The 21914-nt window shown below is 43.7% G+C and overlaps 1 protein-coding gene across 1 annotated transcript; it reads right to left on the reverse strand.

Annotated features, from left to right (window-relative positions):
- Positions 1-13910: 13910 nt before the first annotated feature.
- LOC144714498 (putative glutathione peroxidase 4) lies at positions 13911-20700 on the reverse strand. Its single transcript, XM_078589251.1, has 6 exons — positions 20635-20700; positions 20231-20307; positions 19983-20044; positions 18404-18522; positions 14270-14437; positions 13911-14164 (listed from the first exon to the last, which is right to left on the reverse strand). The coding sequence occupies exons 1-6, from the start codon at positions 20698-20700 to the stop codon at positions 14132-14134; spliced, it is 525 nt and encodes a 174-aa protein (XP_078445377.1). The 3' UTR covers positions 13911-14131.
- Positions 20701-21914: the final 1214 nt, after the last annotated feature.

Genomic DNA, 21914 nt, shown 5'->3' on the forward strand with positions numbered 1-21914 from the left:
CCAATACTCCTGGAGGTGGCCGCAAGGGAAAGGAGGGAAGAAGAAGGCGAAGAAGGACAGCAAAGAGGAAGGCAGAGACTTACAAGGGTTTTTTCCTGCCCTTTTCGATCAATCTCCCCCTCCTGTTATGACTCACGATGCATCGTGAGTCATAACCCTTAGTGGGCCGGGCTAGGTTTGGCCCCCTTTATGGGCCAACAATACAGAGGGTTGTTTGGCCCCCTGCCGCCTTTGATACATCCTGATCGGGTCTTTACAGATGTTCTACAAAGAGCAGTGGAAGATTCATGGATCAGGAGATGGATGCACTCATTAAGGCAGAGACTTGGGAACTACTATCTTTTGCCCCATAGCTGGAAGACCGTTGGATATAAATTGGGATAAAGCTTAAAATATAACTCAAATGGGTCATTATAAAGGCATACATCTGGACTTGTGGCCAAAGGCTCCACCCAATCTTTCAGTATAGACTTCACAGAAACACTCGTATTTGTACCAAGCTTGCACTTGAGGATGTAAATGAATCAAGGTCACGATGGCATCTAGAACACATTCCATCCTGGAGATGTAAATGAAGAAAGTCACATGGAACTCCCTCTAGGATATTTTTCTCTCTCTTCTAAAGAATGCTCTATATTGGACATTTGTCTATTGTGCGAAAGAATCTGGCCCGTGCAGAGATTAATTCATCAAGTTTTCTTGTGCGCTGGGGGAGGGTATTGCCCCACTATCAAGGATCAATATTGTGAGTTAAATCTCTCATCTTCAACATCCGCTGTGGCATAAAACTCCCTGTCAAATTCAAGAACTGCTTCAACCTGCATCTACTCAGGCAGTTCCTTTGGTCTGCTTCATATTGCTTGATCTCTATGGTGATGTTCATCTATTTAATGTGGCTCTTGGGCCATATCATTCATCGTCGAGGAATCATAGGCTTTCAACTTTCTTTCCTTCGGATTCTGCCTCTAATAGGCAGATTCGTCAATGCTGGTCTCTTGCCAAGGGTCATAAAGGAGCTTTCAGGGGTTCATAGAATACTTGTTCATTTGTGGCCAGCTGAGGTGATCAGTGGTGACTGACGATGTGCTGGATGGCAACTGCTCATAAATCCCTTCTATCGACGCCTTGCATGAAAAGGGAGTAGGAACCTGTGAAGAGGTCAGAGATATATCTAGCCACGCTTCTAGAGAAAGAGCATGGGATTTGCTAGCATCTAGGCAAATCATGGCTTTAATACCAGCGTCTTAACTGCAGGTAAACCATTGAGAAACAGATAGATCAGGACCAACAGTGAAGAAAAACCTCAAGAGGCATCAGAACTTCACAAGTCCAAAGATGAGTCCACCACAACCAGGAAAATAAAAACAATTATTTAAGGAGCCCTCGAACGGAAAACTCCCAACCAGACAGCAGATACTCAACACCACCTTTGTTGAGGTTTTTGTGTTTTAATGTACACTAAATTAGAATTTAAAATTAAGAAACTGATTTATAATTAGAGCTTAAAATATTTTAAGATTATGTTTTTTTAAATGTGTTAAAACTATAAAATAAACTAGAATAATCATAAAGTACTTGGGAGAATGAAAAATGTTTTTTAAAGTTTTTGAAAATAGTTTTAAAGTATTAAAATGTTATTTTAATACTTTAAAATATTTTAAAAGGTCATTTCATATTTAACGTATGTTGAAATTATTTTTAGAAGCCTTAGAAATATTTTTAAATACTTTAAAAATATTATAAACATTTTTCTGAATTTTTAAAACAATTAAAAGTATTTTAAATAGTGCAAAATTGACTCCTAAATAAATTTCTGGCATTTTAGTTCATTTAAGAAGGGCCCAATAAGGCCTAAATGGGCGGAGCCCATTAGCGTTAGTGGCGGACCCGACGGGCGGATTTAACCAGTTAAATCCGAGGTCGGGTCCGCTACTAAAGTTTGAATTAAAAATATAAATATATATATGGGGAGAACGAGATTTGAACCCAAGACCTCCGCCTCAATAATGAAGCGATTTACAACTGCGCCAGAAGTCATCTCTTAGTGTAGAAATAAATTATTTATATATAATGTACTTTGGACCCGAAAAATCAAATTAGGAAATTTGATTTATTCCAAAGGTTGGGTCCGACGGTTGACTTTCCAAAATCATTTCTTATTTCTAAAAATCGTATTTTTTCCGACTTTTGAAATTCCTATATTAAACCTAACTACTTTAATTAGCATTAATTACTATAATTAATTTTTTAATTAAGGAAACTTTCTATAAAACTTTGAAAAAATCATAAAAAATTAATTACAGCTCCTTTTGAGCTCGAATTTTTTTTGAAATTCTCAGAAAATTACAATCTACCCCTACCCCTATAAATACCCCTTCAGAGCAAGGGTTGAGGTATCCTCTTTGAAAACCATCTCTCTTGAGCTCTTTGTGTGTGAAGAAAGTGCTCCTCTTTGTGAAGTTCTTCCCCTGCAGTTGGTGTGGCTGTGTTTCTCTACTCATAAGGGAAGTTTTTCATTTTGATCATTCACTCATTTAGTGAAAAGGTTGATAGATTCCTTCACAATCATAGTCTTAGTGGTGATTTTTCATATAGTATTGTGAAGGATAGTGGAATTTTGATCTTCATCTTTTCAAAGAAATATTTGAAGTTGATTTCTGTGATCTGAGAGAGATTTTTGATAGTAATTTGATCTGAGATTGAAAGAAGATTTGATTCTTGTGCTTGTGATATTATCATATACTCATCCATCATTGAGTGCGGTGATTGACTGTTGAATCAATCACGGGGAGTGGCATTGTTTTCCTTTTTACTAATCTGAGCAGGTGAAGAAGATTCAGAAGGCGGGGAGGTGACGTGGGTGGCATCAAGGATGTGACGGTGATGAGAGAAGTAGGCGTACGAGGAAGTGCTCGTGACGGTCTACCCGAAGGCGTTCGGGGTTGAAGCTCGTGCACCAAGGAACGAGAAGTGCCACCGGAAGACTCCTCAGCAACTCTGTAAGTTGGGTGAGGGTACCTTACAAGGGAGGATCCTTGATAAGGATATCCTGAGTCCTAGTTTGGACTCGAAGGGGGACCTTGGATTGACTCGATCACTTAGCAGATCGAGGAACCAAGTAAACTTGGTGTCTTAGAGAAAGGAGGTGAGAGTTAAAACAAGGAATCATTAAAAGGTATTTAGATAATATAAAATCAGAAAAGCTAATTCACCCCCCCTCTTAGTTTCCAACAACCTTTCTCTCTATAACTGTCTAATTCCTAAGCCTTAATCACCATTTAAGGACTAGTCATCATGACCCTTCTCAACTCTGTTCTTCAAATGCTCATGCCAGGCCCTCGTTCGTTAAATATTTAATTACCCCCCTAAACATGGGCCACCAGACCCGTGAAATCTTCAGTGGGCTACATCAGATTCAGTAGCAATATGATACACTTCCGTATCAAAAGGTAAAGAAATTGCTGATAAATGGACTTACGAATTGGATCCTCGGTCCTAGCCTCTGCTGTATAAGAACACCCGGACTTTGTCTTCATTCTTCTCTGCAGCCACCACCCCTGAAGAGACTCACGCCGAATGCAGCCCTCGCTCCTCAAGAATAGCTGGTTCCTAGAAAACACAGCCTCCGTGCCTTTCCCATCCTCCCTTCCTTTATTTATAGCCCCCTTTTTCTTTATTTCCTTTCTAAGATATTTTTCCAGAAACCGCTAGTCAGTTGGCCAGCTCAGTGCCAGCTGGCCTACTGACTTTAAGCCCTTTCCTTCTTCTCCTTTCATACGTTCTTATAGGGACCGTATCACAACACCACTTGGATGTATTTATTTATTACATTTTTAATCTGAAATTTCACTTTATTTTCTGTATATTTTGCGTAGAATGAAAATAGAAATTTCAGGGCTTTATTTTATGACAAATAGTTTTCAGGTTTCCCATTCTTTTATGCTCTGGCTAACTTGTGTGGATGGACATAGACAACGTGATTAACATATGGAGAAGAATTGCTTTTGTCACTGTTGCATGAGTACAACAATACTATAATGTCTTTTTTCAATTAATAAGATATTATATTTACTCTTAGTTTCACTACGTTTAATTTCAAAAAATATTTCCTATACATAAAAAGTTTTACAAATTTTGATCTCTTTATAAGTAACATTTATTGTCCTATTTTCATAAAATGCTCATTGAAATACATTTTGAGCGTTGGTATTGACCAATAGAAATTCCATTTTCCAACGACTTAGTCATACATGATCGATAGCAATGCTCAAGGTTAGTCGGGCTGGGTATGATGATAGGAGCCGTGGAAGTACTCCACATCATGAACTATAAAAATCTATGATGAATACATTCCATAACAATATAATGTTCTAAAGGTTATTTTCTATGTTACTTGGGGATGGAAAATGATTAGTAGGAATTAGTAGAAAACAATGCAGCAATATGCTGTCTGTTACTGACTGCGATTACTGGATGATCATGGTATGACATTTTAGCTTGATCATGGCGAGGGAGAACGCTGACCCCCGATCCGTGATCGGTGATCCTTGGATTTCAGGATTTTGATCCCTTATCGGAGAATGACAAGGGAAAACGACGAGGATGAGGGAGAAGGGAGAACGACGAGGAAAAAGATGAGGGGAGCAGGGCTCCGGCGGGGACGAGGGAGAACAGCGAGCCTCTGAAGAGGACGCATTCGCAGGGAGGCTCCAGCGATCAGGCTCTAGTGAAACTCCGACGAGGGCTCCAACATTCTGACGTCGCTCCGACGTCGTTGTTGCCCCAGCACTCCGACGAGTCGAGTACAGACGAGGATGAGGTCAAGGTCTGCCGCTACGACGCTCCGCCAAGAGCACAGGACTCCGACTCTCTGCCAAGTCTCCACCTTCTCCGCTGGTTGCTCTGCCATTGCGCAAACCCTAGCACTTGATAGATGTGAAGATGGGAAAGATGGAGCGGCGAAGGAATGAAACCATCAGGTGCGGCATACGTACCAGAGTGGGCCACTGTCAGAGAGGAAAGTGAAAGGATGACAGAGCGGCTAGGGAGTAAACTCCTTAGGTGTGACAACCGACACGACATCGGCCGCTGGGGCGAAAGGGTCGTGGCCGATTGGGAGTAACACAAAGTGGTGGCAGAGGGGCACCAGGGAAGAGTTTACAAGCACGGCGATCACCCAGACGTTGGGGGCAAAAGGGATGGTGGGAGGGGGATGAGCCGCGAGTAGCATTCATCGGCCTAAAGAATTCTAGATGCGGAGTTGTGATCACAGAGGAATGTCTTCGACAATGGCCTCCAGCGAGAAGGTTTCTGCATGGAGAATTCCCGATGCAAAGAGGTTCTCCATTGGGACGTGTCTCAGCGGGAGGGCCTGAGGAGATGGTGTGAGGTCCCCAACCTAAGATCCTCCAGCCACGCTGGACGGGCGCACAGGGCAGACGTGCAGAGAACACTTGGTGACAGAGAGAAGAGACTCAAGCATGTGCAACCCATTGGAGGGCTTCATGCACGCGCATGGAGGGCCCATGAAGATGATCAGAAGGAGATTGGAGAAGATTACACCTTGCAGGGAAGGTGGCGGCACAGGATGAGGGCCGGAGAGTGTGGGGTCACCATACATGCAAACTATGCTCGGAAGATGGGGGGAACCCTGGAATCAAGTTCACAGAAAGAGACAATTATGTTGCAGCCAGACACAAGCAATCATCACGCACGCGAGATAATGGGGTCCAAGCACTAGACTCAAGCCCATGCGAAGAAGTCTTAATTCGAGGGAATGGAGGACCACATGGAGCGGAAGACGATGAAGAAAGATGGGTGACGTTGAGGTCTTGTCGCATTAAAAAGCCACAATCCAAAAATGCAATGACATCTCGATGGCCTGCCAGCGAGGAGAACAGGTGCTTTAGATGTTTAACAATGGGACACCAAGCAAGAGAACATAGAGAGCCAGTGATCTGCCGCGGATACAGAGGGACGGGACATCGCCAAGCCAATTGTCATTGAGGGGCTGGAGAAAATACTAAAAGACATGAGCAGAGAGGGCAACAGGCTGGGAGACAAGACCAACAAATGACCCACCTAGTTGCAAAGGGGGTGGATACATTTGCTAGTTCACTCCAAAAGTGCTTAGTGGGGGTTAGAGGAGGTCCGAGAAGGCACTGGAGAAGGCAGAATCACAAAGACAAGATACGAACACCCTAATTCTTCGAGGGGTATCAATGGCCAAATATGTTGCGGTCTGCGGCTGGGTGCAACGGGTTGATGACAACACAGAGGTGAGGTGGCAGCGAGTGCTCTCCATGGATGGGGCTGATCAAAAAAAATAATTGGGGACTGTAGTAGAGGTGCACGGGGTTCCATTGGTGCATCGTCGAGAATCGACGCTAGAGAAGATAGTCACTTCATTTGGAAATCTTAAGAGTATCATATTAACGGGTTTGGAGGATGGGGTCCCAAGGGTGGTGCTAGTGGAAGTGGAATTGATAGAAGGGGATTTGATACCTGGTTTGGTTAGGTCCCATGGATATGCCGGCACCTTCAGAGGCAGAATAAGACCTATGACACATCTGCCAGCCCCACGCGCGGTCGAGGACATTGGCGATGGACAAGGCGAGATGGAGGGCTCACCCACAGGAGTACAGTCGGGACGACAAGTTACGGTGGGAGAGGTTGCACCAGACAAAGAAATCACAGACAAGGCCAGCGGTGAGAGCGCAACATGGACCTCCCGTCATCCTCGACTATGGGGGACATCACGAGAGAAGACCACAGCGCGCGATAGAGGAGGACAAGGGCCAACCATAAAGTGCGGTGGGTCACTAATGAAGACCTTCGGCGTTTTAAGGGTGTGGTTTACGGTCGAGGAAAATTGGCCTTGACAGATAAGGATGGCAAGAAGCTGTGGGTGGTGACCGGGAAACACGGTCCAAGGCGCTTGATCGCAGAAGGAATGTCAAAGAAAGTGGGACTCTAACAAGATATGAACAGGGCAACATCGAGGGGGCTGAACACCAAGGAGCAGGAGATCAGAGAGTCTTCGAACCAAAAGGGGACAAAGAACTACAGGACGAGCAGGTCACACACCTCACGACGTGTGAGGTGGCCGAGTGTGTGGAGGTGACGCCGGAGAGGTGAATAGGGGGACAACCATCGTTTCAATTATGAAGTGTTCCTCATAGAACTTACATGGTCTCCGTAATGAAGGGAGACGAAGAGTGATGGGATGGTATTTGCGGCAATGGAGGGCCATAGTACTTTGCCTACAGGAGACATCGATAGAGAGTTTCTCTTCAAAGGAATGGAACGTGGTGGGGCAAGGATTTCTCGAGGGCTTTGTGGCAATCAACACAATTGGTAGATCTTGAGGGTTGCTGGTTGCTTGGAACACATTGACTTTTGCTAAAGAAGGGTACTGGATGGGACAGTACGTGGCTGCGGTAAAGCTGAAGAGAAGGAGCGATGGTTTTCAATGCATGGTGGCATCGGTCTATTGCCAAGTTATCACAGCCCCACGGCACGGGCTGTGGGAGGAGCTAGGAGTGGCTTCACTCTTTCATGGGATTCCAATGCTGTTTGGAGGAGACTTCAATGTGGTTGTGGAGTCGTGACATAGACCGAAAGGGAGAGGAGGGCAGGATCCAGGCTCTGAGGCTTTTTGGTCTTTCATTTCTGAAATCGGAATGCAAGAAATGGGTCTGACAAATTGCACGTACACATGGCGCAGCACGAGGCGTCCTTACACACTCTCTCACCTGGACAGATTTCTCTGCTCGGTGAAAATTCTCAAAGAATACTTATTGGCTGATGTCTGAGCACTCCCCAGACTGCTATCTGACCATGTATTGATTATCTCGCAAGATAACGTTGGACAGAATCGGCTCGCGTCCTTCAAAATGGATTGGTTGTGCCTTCGAGAGAAGGGGTTCAGGGAAGAGGTGACAGCTTGGTGGATGGCCTAACCCACCCAAGGCACAGCCACGGCATAGTTGGGTACCAAACTGGCAGGTGTGCGACAACACCTTATCGGGGTTAAGAAAAAGATACGAGCAGGAAGAAACCGTAGAAGAGAGGAAGCCCTAGCACGAGTCCAGCAGTTAGATGCAATTGAAGGCACCCGAAGTGTAACACATGCCGAACTTCATGAGAGGAAAGCATGCAGAATGGTGGTGGAAGAAGATGATAAAAAACTAGAACTTGATTGGAGGCAGAGGTCGCGGCAACTCTGGCTGAAGGAAGGAGATGCCAACACTGTTTTTTCATTTGGTGGGTAATGGAAGGAGGTGTTCAAACCATATTCTACGAGTACAAGTGGGGGTCCGAGACATTGTGGGGACACAAGCTGTTAGCAGAGCACTCGCAGATCATTTCAGAGAGATAACCAAATGAGGGGCTCAGAACCAATGGAGATGGAGCGGAAGAAGCGCATCCAAGGTGTCCCAAGAACAACAAGAAGAGTTAGTGAAACAATTTCTCCTGGAAGAGGTGTGAGCTGCAATCCAAGGGTTAAATGGGGACAGAGCACTGGGCCCTGACGGAATTCTCAGTCTTCTTCTTCAACGGGTACCCTAGATGAGTTCAGACAAGACAATTCAGGATTGGAATGGCTCAATCGGTCTCATCTATTTTTTTGCTGCCCAAGCGACCAAGTGCCAGGAGTGTGGGGGATTTTAGAGCCGTTGCCCTATTGAACCCAATATACCTTATCATCGCTAAGGTGTTGGCTAACCAGTTGAGGAGGGTAATTGGGAGCCTAATTGGACCATTTCAATCGGCATTCCTTTCAGGTAGACCACTTGTGGACGGTACGGTGGTGGCAGGAGAAAGTGTATCAGCTTGGAAGAGAAAGGGGATAGAGGGATTTATTTCAAAGGTGAACTTCGCCAAAGCGTATGATTCGCTTGATTGGAGATTCCTATGGTCGGTTTTACGAAAGCGGGCTTTCCCGATGTATGGGTGGCATGGGTTAGACGCTATGTTACATCCCACACATTCTCAGTTCTAGACATTGTAAGCGCGGAAGGGGGATGGATACACCCACATAGAGGAGTCAGGCAGGGTTGCCCGTTAGCCCCATTACTATTTGTCGTAGCAATGGACACCTTGGGCACCTGCACCCTTAAGGCATGCGAACGCGGCATATTAAGGGGCTTCCAGACTGTGAGCTTCCAAGAGGGCATTCTACTACTTCAGTACACTGATGTCACGACATTCTTCATGGAAGGATCCATGACAGAAGCTCACACACTATCTACACTGTTAGATATTTTTGCAGACTTCTCGGGGTTACGTCTCAACTGGGTTTAGTCGGCATTTGTGGGATTTGGACTTTTTGTCGGTGGAAGAAGTGCAATGCGCCAACGCGCTAGGCATGCTTCAGGGTTCCCTACCAATGAGTTATCTAGGTCTTCCATTGACGGGGAGACATATTTTAACCACAGAATGGGAATCACTGATCGAGAAGGTGGAGAGGCAGTTGGAAGGATGGCAGGCCAAAGTGCTATCAAAAGGGATTTGCTTGGTATTCTTGCGATCAGTGCTTTCAGCGATCCCAATATTTTACATGTTGGTGTTTAAAATACCATCAGTCTGTAGGGATTGATGAGGAGGTTTCTTTGGGGAACCAATAGAGATGATGGGTGTAAGGGGGGTACCCCTCGTAGCATGGGAAGAGGTCTGTAGGCCCGTGAAACAAGGAGGGCCGGGGATACTCCACATAGACTCCTCATCGCGCCCTGCGCCCGCGCCGCGTTGCGCCGCGCCTGTGCAGCCTGCGTGATCGCCGCGCGCCGCGGCGCGCCGCGCGCTGCCGCCCACGCGCTGCGCCGCTGCGTTCGCGCGCTCAAACGCCGCTGCCGCCCTGCGTGCCGGCACCGCACGCGCTTCATGCCCAGCATCGCTGGCGCTACCCGCGCCGCCCTACGCCGACTCGCGCCGCCCCGCGCAGTCCCTCCACGCCCCACGCCGTCCCGCCGTGCCCTGCCGCGCCCCGCCCCGCGCCGCCATCGCGCCCAAGGGCGCGTCCGACCGAGCCGTTGTGAGCCCCGGCCGCACCGCCGTGCGCCCAAGCTCTACCGACCGGCCCATGGGGCCAACCGGCCTATAGGGTCGGCCCCCAGCCAGCGAAACCCATCAGGTCCTGCCCAATCTGGACACTATGACGTCAGCCCCGAGTCACTATGACGTCAGCCCTAAGTCCCTTACTGGGCCTATCTTACTGGGTGGCCACTTGCCTGGTAAGCCTAATAGGCCAAGCCGCAATGGACCACGCCGCGGTCGCCCACGCCCCAAACCGCCGCAGGACCATGGCCCAGTCCGTGGCCCACTCCGGCCGACGCCGTCGCCTCCAGCCGTCGCCGCCATCTCCGGCCGCCGCCGCCGCCACCTCTGGCCGCTTCCAGCCGCTTTGTTACCTCCGGCCGCCGCCACTGCCGCCACTGCCGCCGCTCGCCGCGTGCCGCCTCCGCCGCTGACTGCTGCCGTCGCTCGCCACCGCCGCCGCCGCCCGCCGCCCCCGGCCACCGCCCCCTCCCGCCATCGCCGCCGCTCGCCGCCCGCCACGGCCACTGGCCACCGCCGCCTTCAGCCACCGCCGCCGCCGTCGCCACCGCTCGCCGCCGCCGCTCGCCGCCGTCGTTCACTGCACGACGCTGCTAGTCATCGTAGACTGCCACACAGTTTGCTGCCATCCTCGTCATCCGGCCGGCTGAACAGCCCTACCCACCGGTAGTCGGGCCCTCCAACGCCTCGACGACTATCCGTGGAGCGCAGACCACGTGGAGATAGAGACACCCTTCGGTCCTTCAACGAATTGAGGCCCCCCGCACAGGACTTTCTGGGACATCCCATCGAAAGCGGGACGTGCAATCCAAGATGATCGTCCCTAAGCCGGACGAACGAACCCAGGCTCCCGCCGCAGGACGTCGACGACGTCCGTCCAGCATCACTAAAGTTCGGGGGAAATCCCCTTTTTGGTGCATTTTGCATAATAGTATACCCCACATCCGTGAGTTATTTGACCCCAGGTTGGGAGACGGGGCCAGTTTTCGATTCTGGACCGACAATTGGTCCAATCAAGGCATCATGAAGTTGAAATATCCAAGACTTTTTGCTCTAGCGGGGAATCCAAATGCCACGGTCGATGAATGCTGATTCGTAGTTTGGGTGCCTATCATGCATGGGGCATTGTCAGAGCCACGGTTTGAGGAACTGATGGAGATGCAAGAGAACCTTTCACATATCAGTCCATCGAATGTATATCGAGATGGCTGGATGTGGCAAGGACCATCTTTCTTGGCAAAGGATGCATATTTGAAGATCCGAGGGGAAGCAGGGGGAGACTCGACAACCATTAATTCATGCTCCACGCTGATGATGCAAAAATTTCCTCTCAAGGTGCGGTTCTTTGGCTGGTTATTGAGATGATGAAGATTGGTCACACTGATCTTTCAGAGGAAGTGGAATCTGACAGCTTCCATCGAGTGCTCCTGTGTGCCAAGGGCGATGAAGACTGCTCCCACCTATTCTTCACGTGTCAATTCACATAAGAAGTATGGGCAGCGCAACAAATACCAGGTGTGAATATCTCCTCCGGCGTGGCATTTTGGACCTCAGTCACTGGTGGTAGGTACAGGAGCAAACTGGAATGGAGGAGGCTACTTGCAGTGCTATGGGTGTTATGGCTGCACCAGAATGACATGGTGTTCAAGGGGAGGCAGGTATCAGTGGAGAACATCATTCACAACATTGAGACACTTGTGTCTTTTAGGGTTGGAGGGAAGTGATTGGTGCACCATTTTGGTCATATATGTATCTTGAATGTTGACCACCAATTAAGGGTGGTCTTCCTTATTTTCTTTAAAAAAAAATCATTTGGGTACTACAACTGATTCTAATGATTGATGTTGGAGGTGGCACTAGAATGGCTTGGAATGTGATATAATCCCTAATCCAGTAATGTCCCATTACGGGTAGTCGTGTCCTTTTCCTTGCGCATATTTCCCTTTAAATAGGATCCTCTCCCTTTAGGAGGGCATCCAGAGAAGTATTTGCTATTGGAAGTATCCGTCCTTGCGTCTGTGCTTCATATCTTCCCCGATGATCCCCGTCTCTCGTGATTGTTCTCCTCTTCACCGCATCTTCAGGCAGCTTATCCTTGGTCAACCCCTACCCCTCTATTTGGCCTCTCCCTGACCATTCCCCTCCCCCTCTTCATCCCGAGAAATCTCTTTATCATCAAATTTCATCGGCGGCGATACATCCCAAATGGGATCCTATTGGCCCTCTAAATGCACCCATCATAATGATATCCGATGAGGCGAACCATCTTATGCTGAGTGATGTTTGGAAGTGCAAAATACACAAATGTCCACCTATGTTTGTAACCGCAAGAGATAGCTTTAAATTATAATTCGAAAGAGTTGATAATGATATTACGTTCAAGTTTTCTTTTAGTTTTTGCAAAATGATGCATGTTTTCCCATGAACTATAAACAGCACAATTGGATGATTACTTTGTTTCATGGATGTACAATTATCTGCAAATGATGAATGAAGTGCATTGTGGTTTATTTCTGCATTGTACTATCTTGCCATATGAAAACTCTTGAAATTAAACACGATTGTCTTGAAAGTGCTTGCTTGTAGAACTGATTACAGTAATATTCTTTGAACATGGTGTTTGAATTCATCTCTAGAAGTCTGTTGATTTTGAAACACATGTTTTGATAACTGATCACCGTTATGTCCAAATATACTATTACTCATGTTTCTGTGTCATTCAACCTGTGAATTTAATAAATTCAACATCTGAAATAAAGTCATTATTTTCATAACTTCAAATTATTTAATTTTAACTATATTTAATTTTAATAATGAGACCTCAGATTTCATATTGTCTATTGTGAAAATGTGGAATATTTTACTGTAAGATTAAATAAAATAATTGAGAGGTGAGGGTTATTGTGAGAGGTAGACGTTTTATTGTATCCAGCTTTTTGACGAGTTTCTTATTTGATATATATTTGACATTCTTCTCTGTGCCTCAGTACTTTTCTATGAAAAAAATGAATGTTGTTTTAATAAATCCCCAAGTTATTAGAAAAAATTGATTAATTTTTTGTTACTTATAAATCAAATTCGAAACTAGTAGAAAATGGCACACAATAAAGCGGCTATCTCTCAGACGAATGATAGATAATTTTTTTAATGATAATTTACAAAGATGAACTTAGATACAGTAAATTTATTTCATATTTTTTTTAAAAAAGATACGGTAAATTCATATAACTATACATTCTACCTTAAGCAGCTTGTCATTATTATTGACATTGATGGTGAATATTGACTTCGCTTTTGACAGACATTGACCATTCAACATTGATGATGTCAACCATCCATAGGAATCAATCTCATCATCCAATATGGCAGTTGGCATTAACGAGATGCTGACATGCTATTGACTGGGTTTGACTAACCTTTTAACAAGACTTTAGGTAAGTTGACATTTTTTTGATAATGAATGCAGAGATTCGAAACAATAATGGCGTCAAAGTCAAAGATAGTCAATGTCGACATCAATGCCAACTATATGTACATTAAAATGTTTCCATTGACATCATCGCCAAGACCCATATGGGTTGATAACATTGGCATTGACAAAGTATCATCATAATTGACAGATTTTCAACTACAACATAGAAAAATTATCTGTTGATTCCTAGGGAATGTGTCAACAATTTGCGGTACCGAACCTATGTCATTCATCAATGGTGATACCATGAATGTCAATATCAATAAGGTTAGATGTCAATCATAGTCAACGTCGATGAGGGTAGATGACATTCACATTGATGTGATGATTGACGCGTGCCAAACCCTAGTCAACCTCAGCTCTCACCCACCACCAACTGTAATACTGATAACATATTTTCCTATCACTCACCTCATGCCATCCATTAAATCATATCCCATGATTGTGGTTGACTCATGACAAGGTGAGAACCCTAAATTTTGGTCACAAATACCCTTAAATATTGTACACCCGCACCCGATGTTCTCTATGCAAAAGCATTACCTGTATTAATCACGTGACGTGCTTGTTTGCAGAATTTCTCTGTAACATTAGATGAGTTTAAATCTCTCCCAAAGCCTTCTGAATGTCTCTCTGAGATCCACAGCAAATGTTTGGGTCAGCAATGAGTTACAAGATGATCTTATTTCTAGGTAATCCAGTAATGAAAAAAGTTAATTATTTGGGTAGGGTTCTCACCTCAATGAGCAGAGGTTCAGTTGTTGGACTGTAACGATCTAGGACGATGCCATCTTTGTCAACCAAGAACTTGGTAAAGTTCCATTTTATTCTAGAACACAGAAATCCACTCTTGCTTGCTTTAAGAAATTTGTATACTGGTGCGGCGGCAGGGCCATTTACATGAATCTGCAGAAAATACCAGCCAAGGTCTATGTTTCCCTCAGAGAGCTTGTCTAAATCGGTCCTTGATATATTAGAATAATGGGAACAGAATGGCAATGATTCAACTCTTTTTTGAGTGAAGCAGAAATCGTAGACCATTGAAGGATAACTCATCAAATTACAAGACATTAAACTGAAAGGTACAACTATTAAATAAATGTCTTCTCCAACCCTAGCTCTCATAGACAAAAACTGCAAAATTATTCTGTTCACCCCAAAACAAGACCGTAAAATAGCAGAAAAAAGCTTCTTTGAGAGCTGGGTCAGGTCCCATCGTGGAAGGTAGAAAAAGTACAAGTGGAGAGAAAGAACATCCCGAGTGAGAAAGAAAATATCCTATATGAAACTATATGATGGAGAAATAAAGATGGACAGGCCTACTGGTCTTTAAGGCCTGTCACACGCAGTTCTCTCTTCTGCATTTTTGTCATTGTTTATGTCAAAATGTTGGAACTCCATAGGGACGTAGAGATAGCAAGGAGCAAGAGAGGTCGGATGAGAACAGAGCAAGGTTGCGAACTGATCCGCAGCCCCCCGCAGTTGATGGATATTAAACCAAACTCTGTTAACTTACGAATGAGGAACTTATAAAGGGGAAGTGAAAATACCCGTATCGAGTAGTACAACATAATGTCTAAAGAGATATAGAGGCAACAATAACGTAAACTAGAATATTAGGGAACAATGGAATTCAGATCTAAAGGAGGCCTTGTGCACTGCTCATGCCTCTAAATGGTAACTCCGTGCACTGATAATAGGAGAACATTGGAGTTGTTGCCTATCTCCTGTCATGTTTTTTACCTAACACTGATGCAGGACGGACGTCTAGACTTGGTCCCGTCGTCAACGAGTATGATGGCTCGGCGACGATAAATGATAATGTATCGGATAACGGCGGTGTCGTCATCCGACGGGTAACCTTAACGGGTTATGTAACTACGTGTTGAAGAATGTCCTACGTGTCGTACATGCAGGCGCCGACTCGATGGAGGTGCCGAGCTCCTAGCTTGGGCGGGTCGTCGAGTGACGGTGGCGGTGACCTCTCAAACCTTGTCGGAGCGATGGGGTCGTCTACGACTGAACGGACTCGGTCCGTAGGGCTCACACGTAACGGACGTACTCGTTCATACCGGTAAGACACTCAAAGATGAAGTTTTTTCTTTCGTTTAACCTCACTCACCTACGTAGCTCGAGCACGGTGGAGTCGGAACGAAAATACACTTCAAAGAGTAAATAAAAGAGCGTCGAAGAGTACGGCGTACCTCGACAACAGGCTCGTAGTGCGGTGATTCGTCGACGGCCGGTGTTAGAGCGGGTTGGATGATGGACGCCGGAGAGGTCACGGCGGCTAGACGTGCAGCGTAGGTGCTGGAGCGATTCGTAAAGATCGGTCGTCGAGGGATGACGTAGGGAACACCGTGCGTGCAGAGATGGTTTCGGGCGGCTGGCGCGCATACGAAATGTGCGGCACGATGCGGAAGGCTGTAGACGGCGCGGTCAGTGGGCGCAGCAAGGTTCGGAAATGAGCGCGGTGCAGCACGGACGGACACCGAAAGGGGCGGCGCGGGCGGCGCAGGGAGGCGCGGGCGGCGTGGGCGTAGGCGCGTGGCGCGGCGAGGATGCCGGCGTTGCGGCGGTGGCGTGCGACAGCAGACGGCGACGGCGGTGCTCGCGATGGTGAGCGGCGACGGCGGCGGCGCTCGTGACGGCGATCGGCGGCGGCGGTGGCAGGTCCTCTTCTTCTTCTTTCCCCTTCCTCTTCCTCTTCCTCTTCCCTTCCTTCTTCTTCCCCTCTTTTTCCTTCTCTTTCTTTTCTTCTCTGAACGAGGAAGGAGACCTGTAAACTGTTCGATAAAATGTCTAAATGAAAATAAACAGGTCTAAAGGATTAGGGCGCCCACCCTTTCCCTTATAAGGGGGGGAAAGATGGGCCCCTAATGGGCCAAACGGGGTCCTTTTGGGGAGCCCTTATAAATTGGCTCCCCTTTACAAACAAAGATGAGAATAAAAGGGGAAATAAAGGGAAATAAGGGGAGAAATGAAGAAGAGAGGGGAAGAAACAAGGGGAAGAGGGGATGGATAGAGACCGATTCCCCTCGACGGAAAAACAACGAAAGACGACCATCGCGGGTGCGACGAAACACTGCGAAATGGGCGAATGAGAACAGGGTAAAAGCAAAAACACAAAAGGAAGATAAATGGAAAACGGGGAAGATAACCGGAGCAAGATCACCTGGCCGTCAACGTCGCGGATGCGAGGCGCGGATGACGTCGAAGACGATCCTTGATGGCGTGCGCCATCAAGACATGAGCGGCCAATGGGAGAAAATGTCCATGTAGACCCATGGCCATACATACCGAAGTTGTCAAAGCAGGAATCTAAATCATTTCTTTACCTCTTCACAACCATAAACAAAGGACATTTAAGATAACTTGATGTGAGGACTATTGAGGCCAAAATTTTTGAAGCCAGTCATCACAAGAAGTTCATTTGCTCCAAAAAATAGCTAGTCTCTGGAACATCTAACTTGAAGATAAGCTAGCTCAATTCCTCGATTTCATAATGAACAGTGCGTGTTACCACAGTAATTTTGAATATTACTCTTTGATAATTCCTTCTGTTGTTTGTTTGGAATGGAAAAGTGAATGAGAATCTCTGGGTTAGAGACCGAGGAAGGAACATTTGTCCATTGCACAAAAATAACAAATGTTTTTTTGTTACACTAGCAGTCGAGAGAGTAAAGTTGTAGGTTGCTGTTCTAATAACGGGTTCTCTTAAGTTGTGTACTTTTCAGCTGACGAACCAGATACATAGCTAAATGGACTGTCTCTGCTGCGCATACTTGTTGGTCTTCTTTTGCTAGGCATAAAAGAAAAGATGCAAAGCAAGTGGTATTTGAAAAGTTTAACCACGAATAAAACCTTCCCCAATGATGAAGGGCAAACCGAATAATCAATCTTTTAGAATAAGGAACATTTTCCCTTGGGTAGTCCGTCATGCGTAGCACAGAAAGAAGCATCAGTCAGTCAACTACCAGGACACCTCAGTAAATACTGAACAAGTAGATATGAATTTACAAGGGAATACAAAGGTCCCAATGGATGGTACAGAAAAAGGCCATTGGCCTGTGTTGGGTGGGAAAGTCCTCTGGATTTCTCCAACATCCAGGTTTGAAGTTTAAAGGAACCATCAACATTATTTTTCTCTTCTTGTTCTTTATTCGTCAACCTTTAACCTCTAAAAATTACCAATCAATCTGATCCCCCATCCTGGGGTCGTATCCGATTTTTTTAATTGTACCATTTTCTAGATTAAAGTTAATCATAACTAATTTTTTGTCTAGATATAAGGCCAATCAACCCCCAATTAAATCAGTATAAATGTGAAGAGGATGTTTTCCCTCAATATGAACAAAAAATCAACGAAATTTCAGTTTCTTCCAAAAACTGAAAATAAACAAAAAACAGTTGTGCAGACTTTGACGTATCAATGTGTTCTACATGTGAGAGGTCTCTGATACACCAAATTTAAATACAATTGAACTGAAGGATTGGAAACTAATTTCATACATTTTAAAGAACCCTTGTATTTATTTTCACTTAGCATGCCAGCAATAACTACAACAAATAATACTGTAAAAGTGAAGAAAAAACACAAAACAAATAAGTGTAGAATAATAAATAAATATTTTTTCAAAAAAAAATAAATAATAATAATAAATACAGACCAAAGCATCTTTGGTGTCCATGAGTAGGAAGTTATGCAGTCTGATGTGACAGGAGAACATCATAAGTTTAACAAACGGGACTCCAATGACTTTTTGAGGTGGCCACAAAATACAATTCTATACTTTTCCATATATTTATTGACTTCTGCCGTACCATTTTGTGCTACTGTTAAATGAAAAAAGAGGAAGTGTATTACTTTACCTTTTGGAATATGTGATACTCGGCTTTGTACATCTCACATGCATAATTTACAGCTTTCTGGCAGGTCAAAGGTTCTTGATTCATGAACTGGTTGCATGGGAAGGCCAAAATTTTGAAATCTAGGTACACACCAGAAGATCAAAGTAAAAAAATATGAAACAAAATCTGACATCGTCTATGATAAGTGTAAAAGTAGGATCTTTGACCACCAACTATTTCACAAATAATGAGAGATCAAAAAGGTAAATATGCCATTGATCAGACTGGTACAAGTAAAAATATGCTGGCTGAATAAAGGCCCTATTTTAGGAATTCCTGATACGGTACAGATGGAAAAAAGAGAATGGGTAGCCAATGTCGGTTAATAAACATTCAGTCAGGGGCCAAGGATGGGCTCGCCCGTTAGGCCTCAAGTTCGCTAAGGGGTAATCAGATAAGGGAGGGGTTGCCATGTAGTGAGGAGAGCTTTAGCTATCTTCACATGTAACTTTGGGTGGTTACTGCTTTGTTGGGTGACTGCCTTAAATCACTTTTCCAAAAAACATATTCAGTCAGGGGTCATTCCTAGCATGGGGTTGTAAAGACAAAGTAATGACACAAAAATACATAGTGACTTTGGGACAAAGTTAACAACTGAATCTGATGAAGAAGCTTGTGCAATAAGAATCACAGCAAGGCTATGAGATGTTGGTTAAAAGGAAGTGGATCGCATTGGTTTAACAGTATGTTTTCCTCAAGTGTCTTTTACCAAATCGGATATTTTTTGCATCATAGCCCAGAAATGCTCTGGATGCAACTAAAAATGTTTGTTTGTTTCCAAGGAAATGTTCAAGTGATTTTCTTGTCCAAAGGATACTCATAAGCTAAAATATTTCTTAAATGCAAATAATTAATTAAGAGTATACATTTTTTTTAGGATGGTAGACCAGACACTTTTTTTTTCTAAACCAAAGAACAGAAGAATAATTGTTCATGTTCCCAAGGAAAGATCCATACTTTCTAGTACTAAGTTTATTGAGCTACCATGGATACACTACAAAAAACAGTGATTCATCGAAATTTCTTTAGTCATCATTACACATCAGAGCTAACACACATGCCATTAGTGCACTTCACAAATATGAACGAACATCGTATCTACAGTGATAAAGAACAGTAAGATAAAGGTTGATTAGTGCAACATGTGCCTAACTGATGATAATGCTTGCCATGTAGATGCAAAGACTAGTGTCATGGCTCACAGATTTCTCATGTTTTAACAAAACAGAAGGGAGAGAGGGATAGGGTTCATCAGTAAACAGAAAAGAGACGGGTATAATATGGAATTGCATAATGTTTTTGGAAAGGGCACCTGGATTGGTATTCCGCTAAACATTAATCCCGTCATATGAAAAAACTAGAAAATTTATAAATACAATGAAAATAAGTACAATAGAAAACTCATCAGTCAGAAGCTTCAGTTTTCAAACGATGTCTACGCATGTTTATGAAAGGGCCTTTTCTCAATTAATACAAGTAAATAAAGTTTTGAGAAAGACCCAGGGAAAGGACAAGAAAAAGGGAAATAGGTACAGCAAACCTTTATTCCTGTATTTGTTGTAAAGCTCTGTCAGCTGAATGTAATTTTTGTCTGTTAAACCACTGTTTGGCCAATAGTATGAAAATAGAGAAAAATCAGAAATACTTTATTCAGAGAAGGAAGATAGCAGTATCAACTATTCTGAAAAAAATGGAAGAAGATAAAAGATATTGATTACAGATCTGACGACAAAAAAGATGAGAAAACAAGAATTATGAGAGAAAACTAAAGCTCAAACTTAAATGTACCATTTGGATGCGACATTAACTACAAGGAGAACCTTTCCTCTGTACCTTCCAAGATCAACATCATTTCCTTGATTATCCTGATAAATCATTGAAGGTGTTCTAAGATAATAAAAAGGAGTTCCATTTTCTGTGACAGAAAGAAAAAACTTCATTCATTTTCTTCATCATTAACTTTTAGAGGTTGCTATTCCCATAGCAACAAGAAAGAAAATTCTCTTGCATAATTTGAACCATAACAGCAAATCATCGAAGATAGAAAACATTCGCCTAAAAAGAACATATTTTTCCCGAAAAATGGCAAACAGATTCGAGAAGAGATCAAATTGTGACTGTACCTAACGATCGAAATTAGAATAATTGGAAGAAGTACATGTGAAAGCAGGGGGAAGTGTGGGGATTGATACATTTATGAAGAATTCATGGATAGATTTTTCTCTGATTGCTGCTTGGCAGGAAGGTGATGCCCCCATTCGACGACTGTGAACTTTAGTAGGGTGTACTCGATGACTAGAGTAGGTCGTGCGGTTTGGTCTGATTTTTTCGGCTGGCGTGCGAATTTTTCGACCGCACGAAAGCTCTGTCCGATGTGCGGTACGATTTTGTGCGACGAAATCGGACCGCACGTCGCACAAAATTGGACAAATGAACGAAAACTTTGCATGCGTTTCTTTTTATTTAGAGATATGCCCCTCCGCCTATGTCTCTTCCATATTTCTCGAAGTAAAACCATAGGGAATTCGAAAATAGTGATATATTTATATAAATATGTTGTTAAACTCCCTTTTTTCTCTAATAAATTATGGAAAAATAGATTAAAATTCTTTAAAAATTGATAGGGTTTTAAATTAAAATAAAGCTATCTAACCTTAATTCATAATTATTTATACCAATTTATAGATTTATTTGTATTAATACGTTTTTATGAAAACTCACAAACTGATGAAATTTTATGTAGTCAAAAGAGCTCATCAGAAAAGTACTATTTATACATCTAATACTGTATCCTCAAGTATTATTCGTGCTCATCATCTCATATTTATATGCAACTGATATTATATCCTCAATTATTATTTGTGATCATCATCTCATATTTCTATGCGTGTGAAAATGTTTCCACAATTATTATTCATTTTTTTCACTCACATTTAAATGCATCAGAAACTATATCCTCACGGATTAATATATGCTCTTATCAGTTTCAACAATAAGTCTGTTGCTTTATTTTAGTTGTTCATATTTAAGCTTGGCATTACTCACTAGAAGTTTAATTGAAAAAATTAATGAGTCCTTGCCAAACATAAAGTTGTAACATAAATTAATGAGTCCATGTCTAATGAGTCAATGAGTGCGATGTTTTTATGACTTAAACTATAGATGAAAAATTATATACATAATGTATACGTAAACATTGATAGATACCTAACGATTCAATATTCTGTAAATCTTAATAGAAACATTTATAGATGGAAAAGTCCAAGTGCATTTTGAAAACATAAAAAATGTTCTGCCAAGTTAGTTTCATAAATATCAAAGGAGCTGGGAGGCAAAACGAGCGACTCTTTTTTGGACAGCAATAATCATTGCTGGAGTGAATTTGTGACGTTTCCAAAATGTGTTGTCATCCTATTGAGTACTCAACACTTCTCCTCCATGTGTTGCAGGGTTGAAGTCTTTTGACGGGATA

The sequence above is a fragment of the Wolffia australiana genome, chromosome 17 (genome assembly GCF_029677425.1).
Source record: "Wolffia australiana isolate 7733 chromosome 17, ASM2967742v1".
NCBI classification, from domain to species: Eukaryota; Viridiplantae; Streptophyta; class Magnoliopsida; order Alismatales; family Araceae; genus Wolffia; species Wolffia australiana.

What these genes read in the sequence shown, in the direction of transcription:
- LOC144714498 (XM_078589251.1), bottom strand. Translation starts at nt 20,700, where the DNA reads ATGGGGGCATCACCTTCCTGCCAAGCAGCAATCAGAGAAAAATCTATC. An exon ending in GTTAATGTCGCATCCAAATG is followed by an intron (nt 20,045 to 20,230) that starts GTACATTTAAGT and finishes TTGGCCAAACAG; the next exon opens with TGGTTTAACAGACAAAAATT. An exon ending in CAACAAATACAGGAATAAAG is followed by an intron (nt 18,523 to 19,982) that starts GTTTGCTGTACC and finishes GTGTGTACCTAG; the next exon opens with ATTTCAAAATTTTGGCCTTC.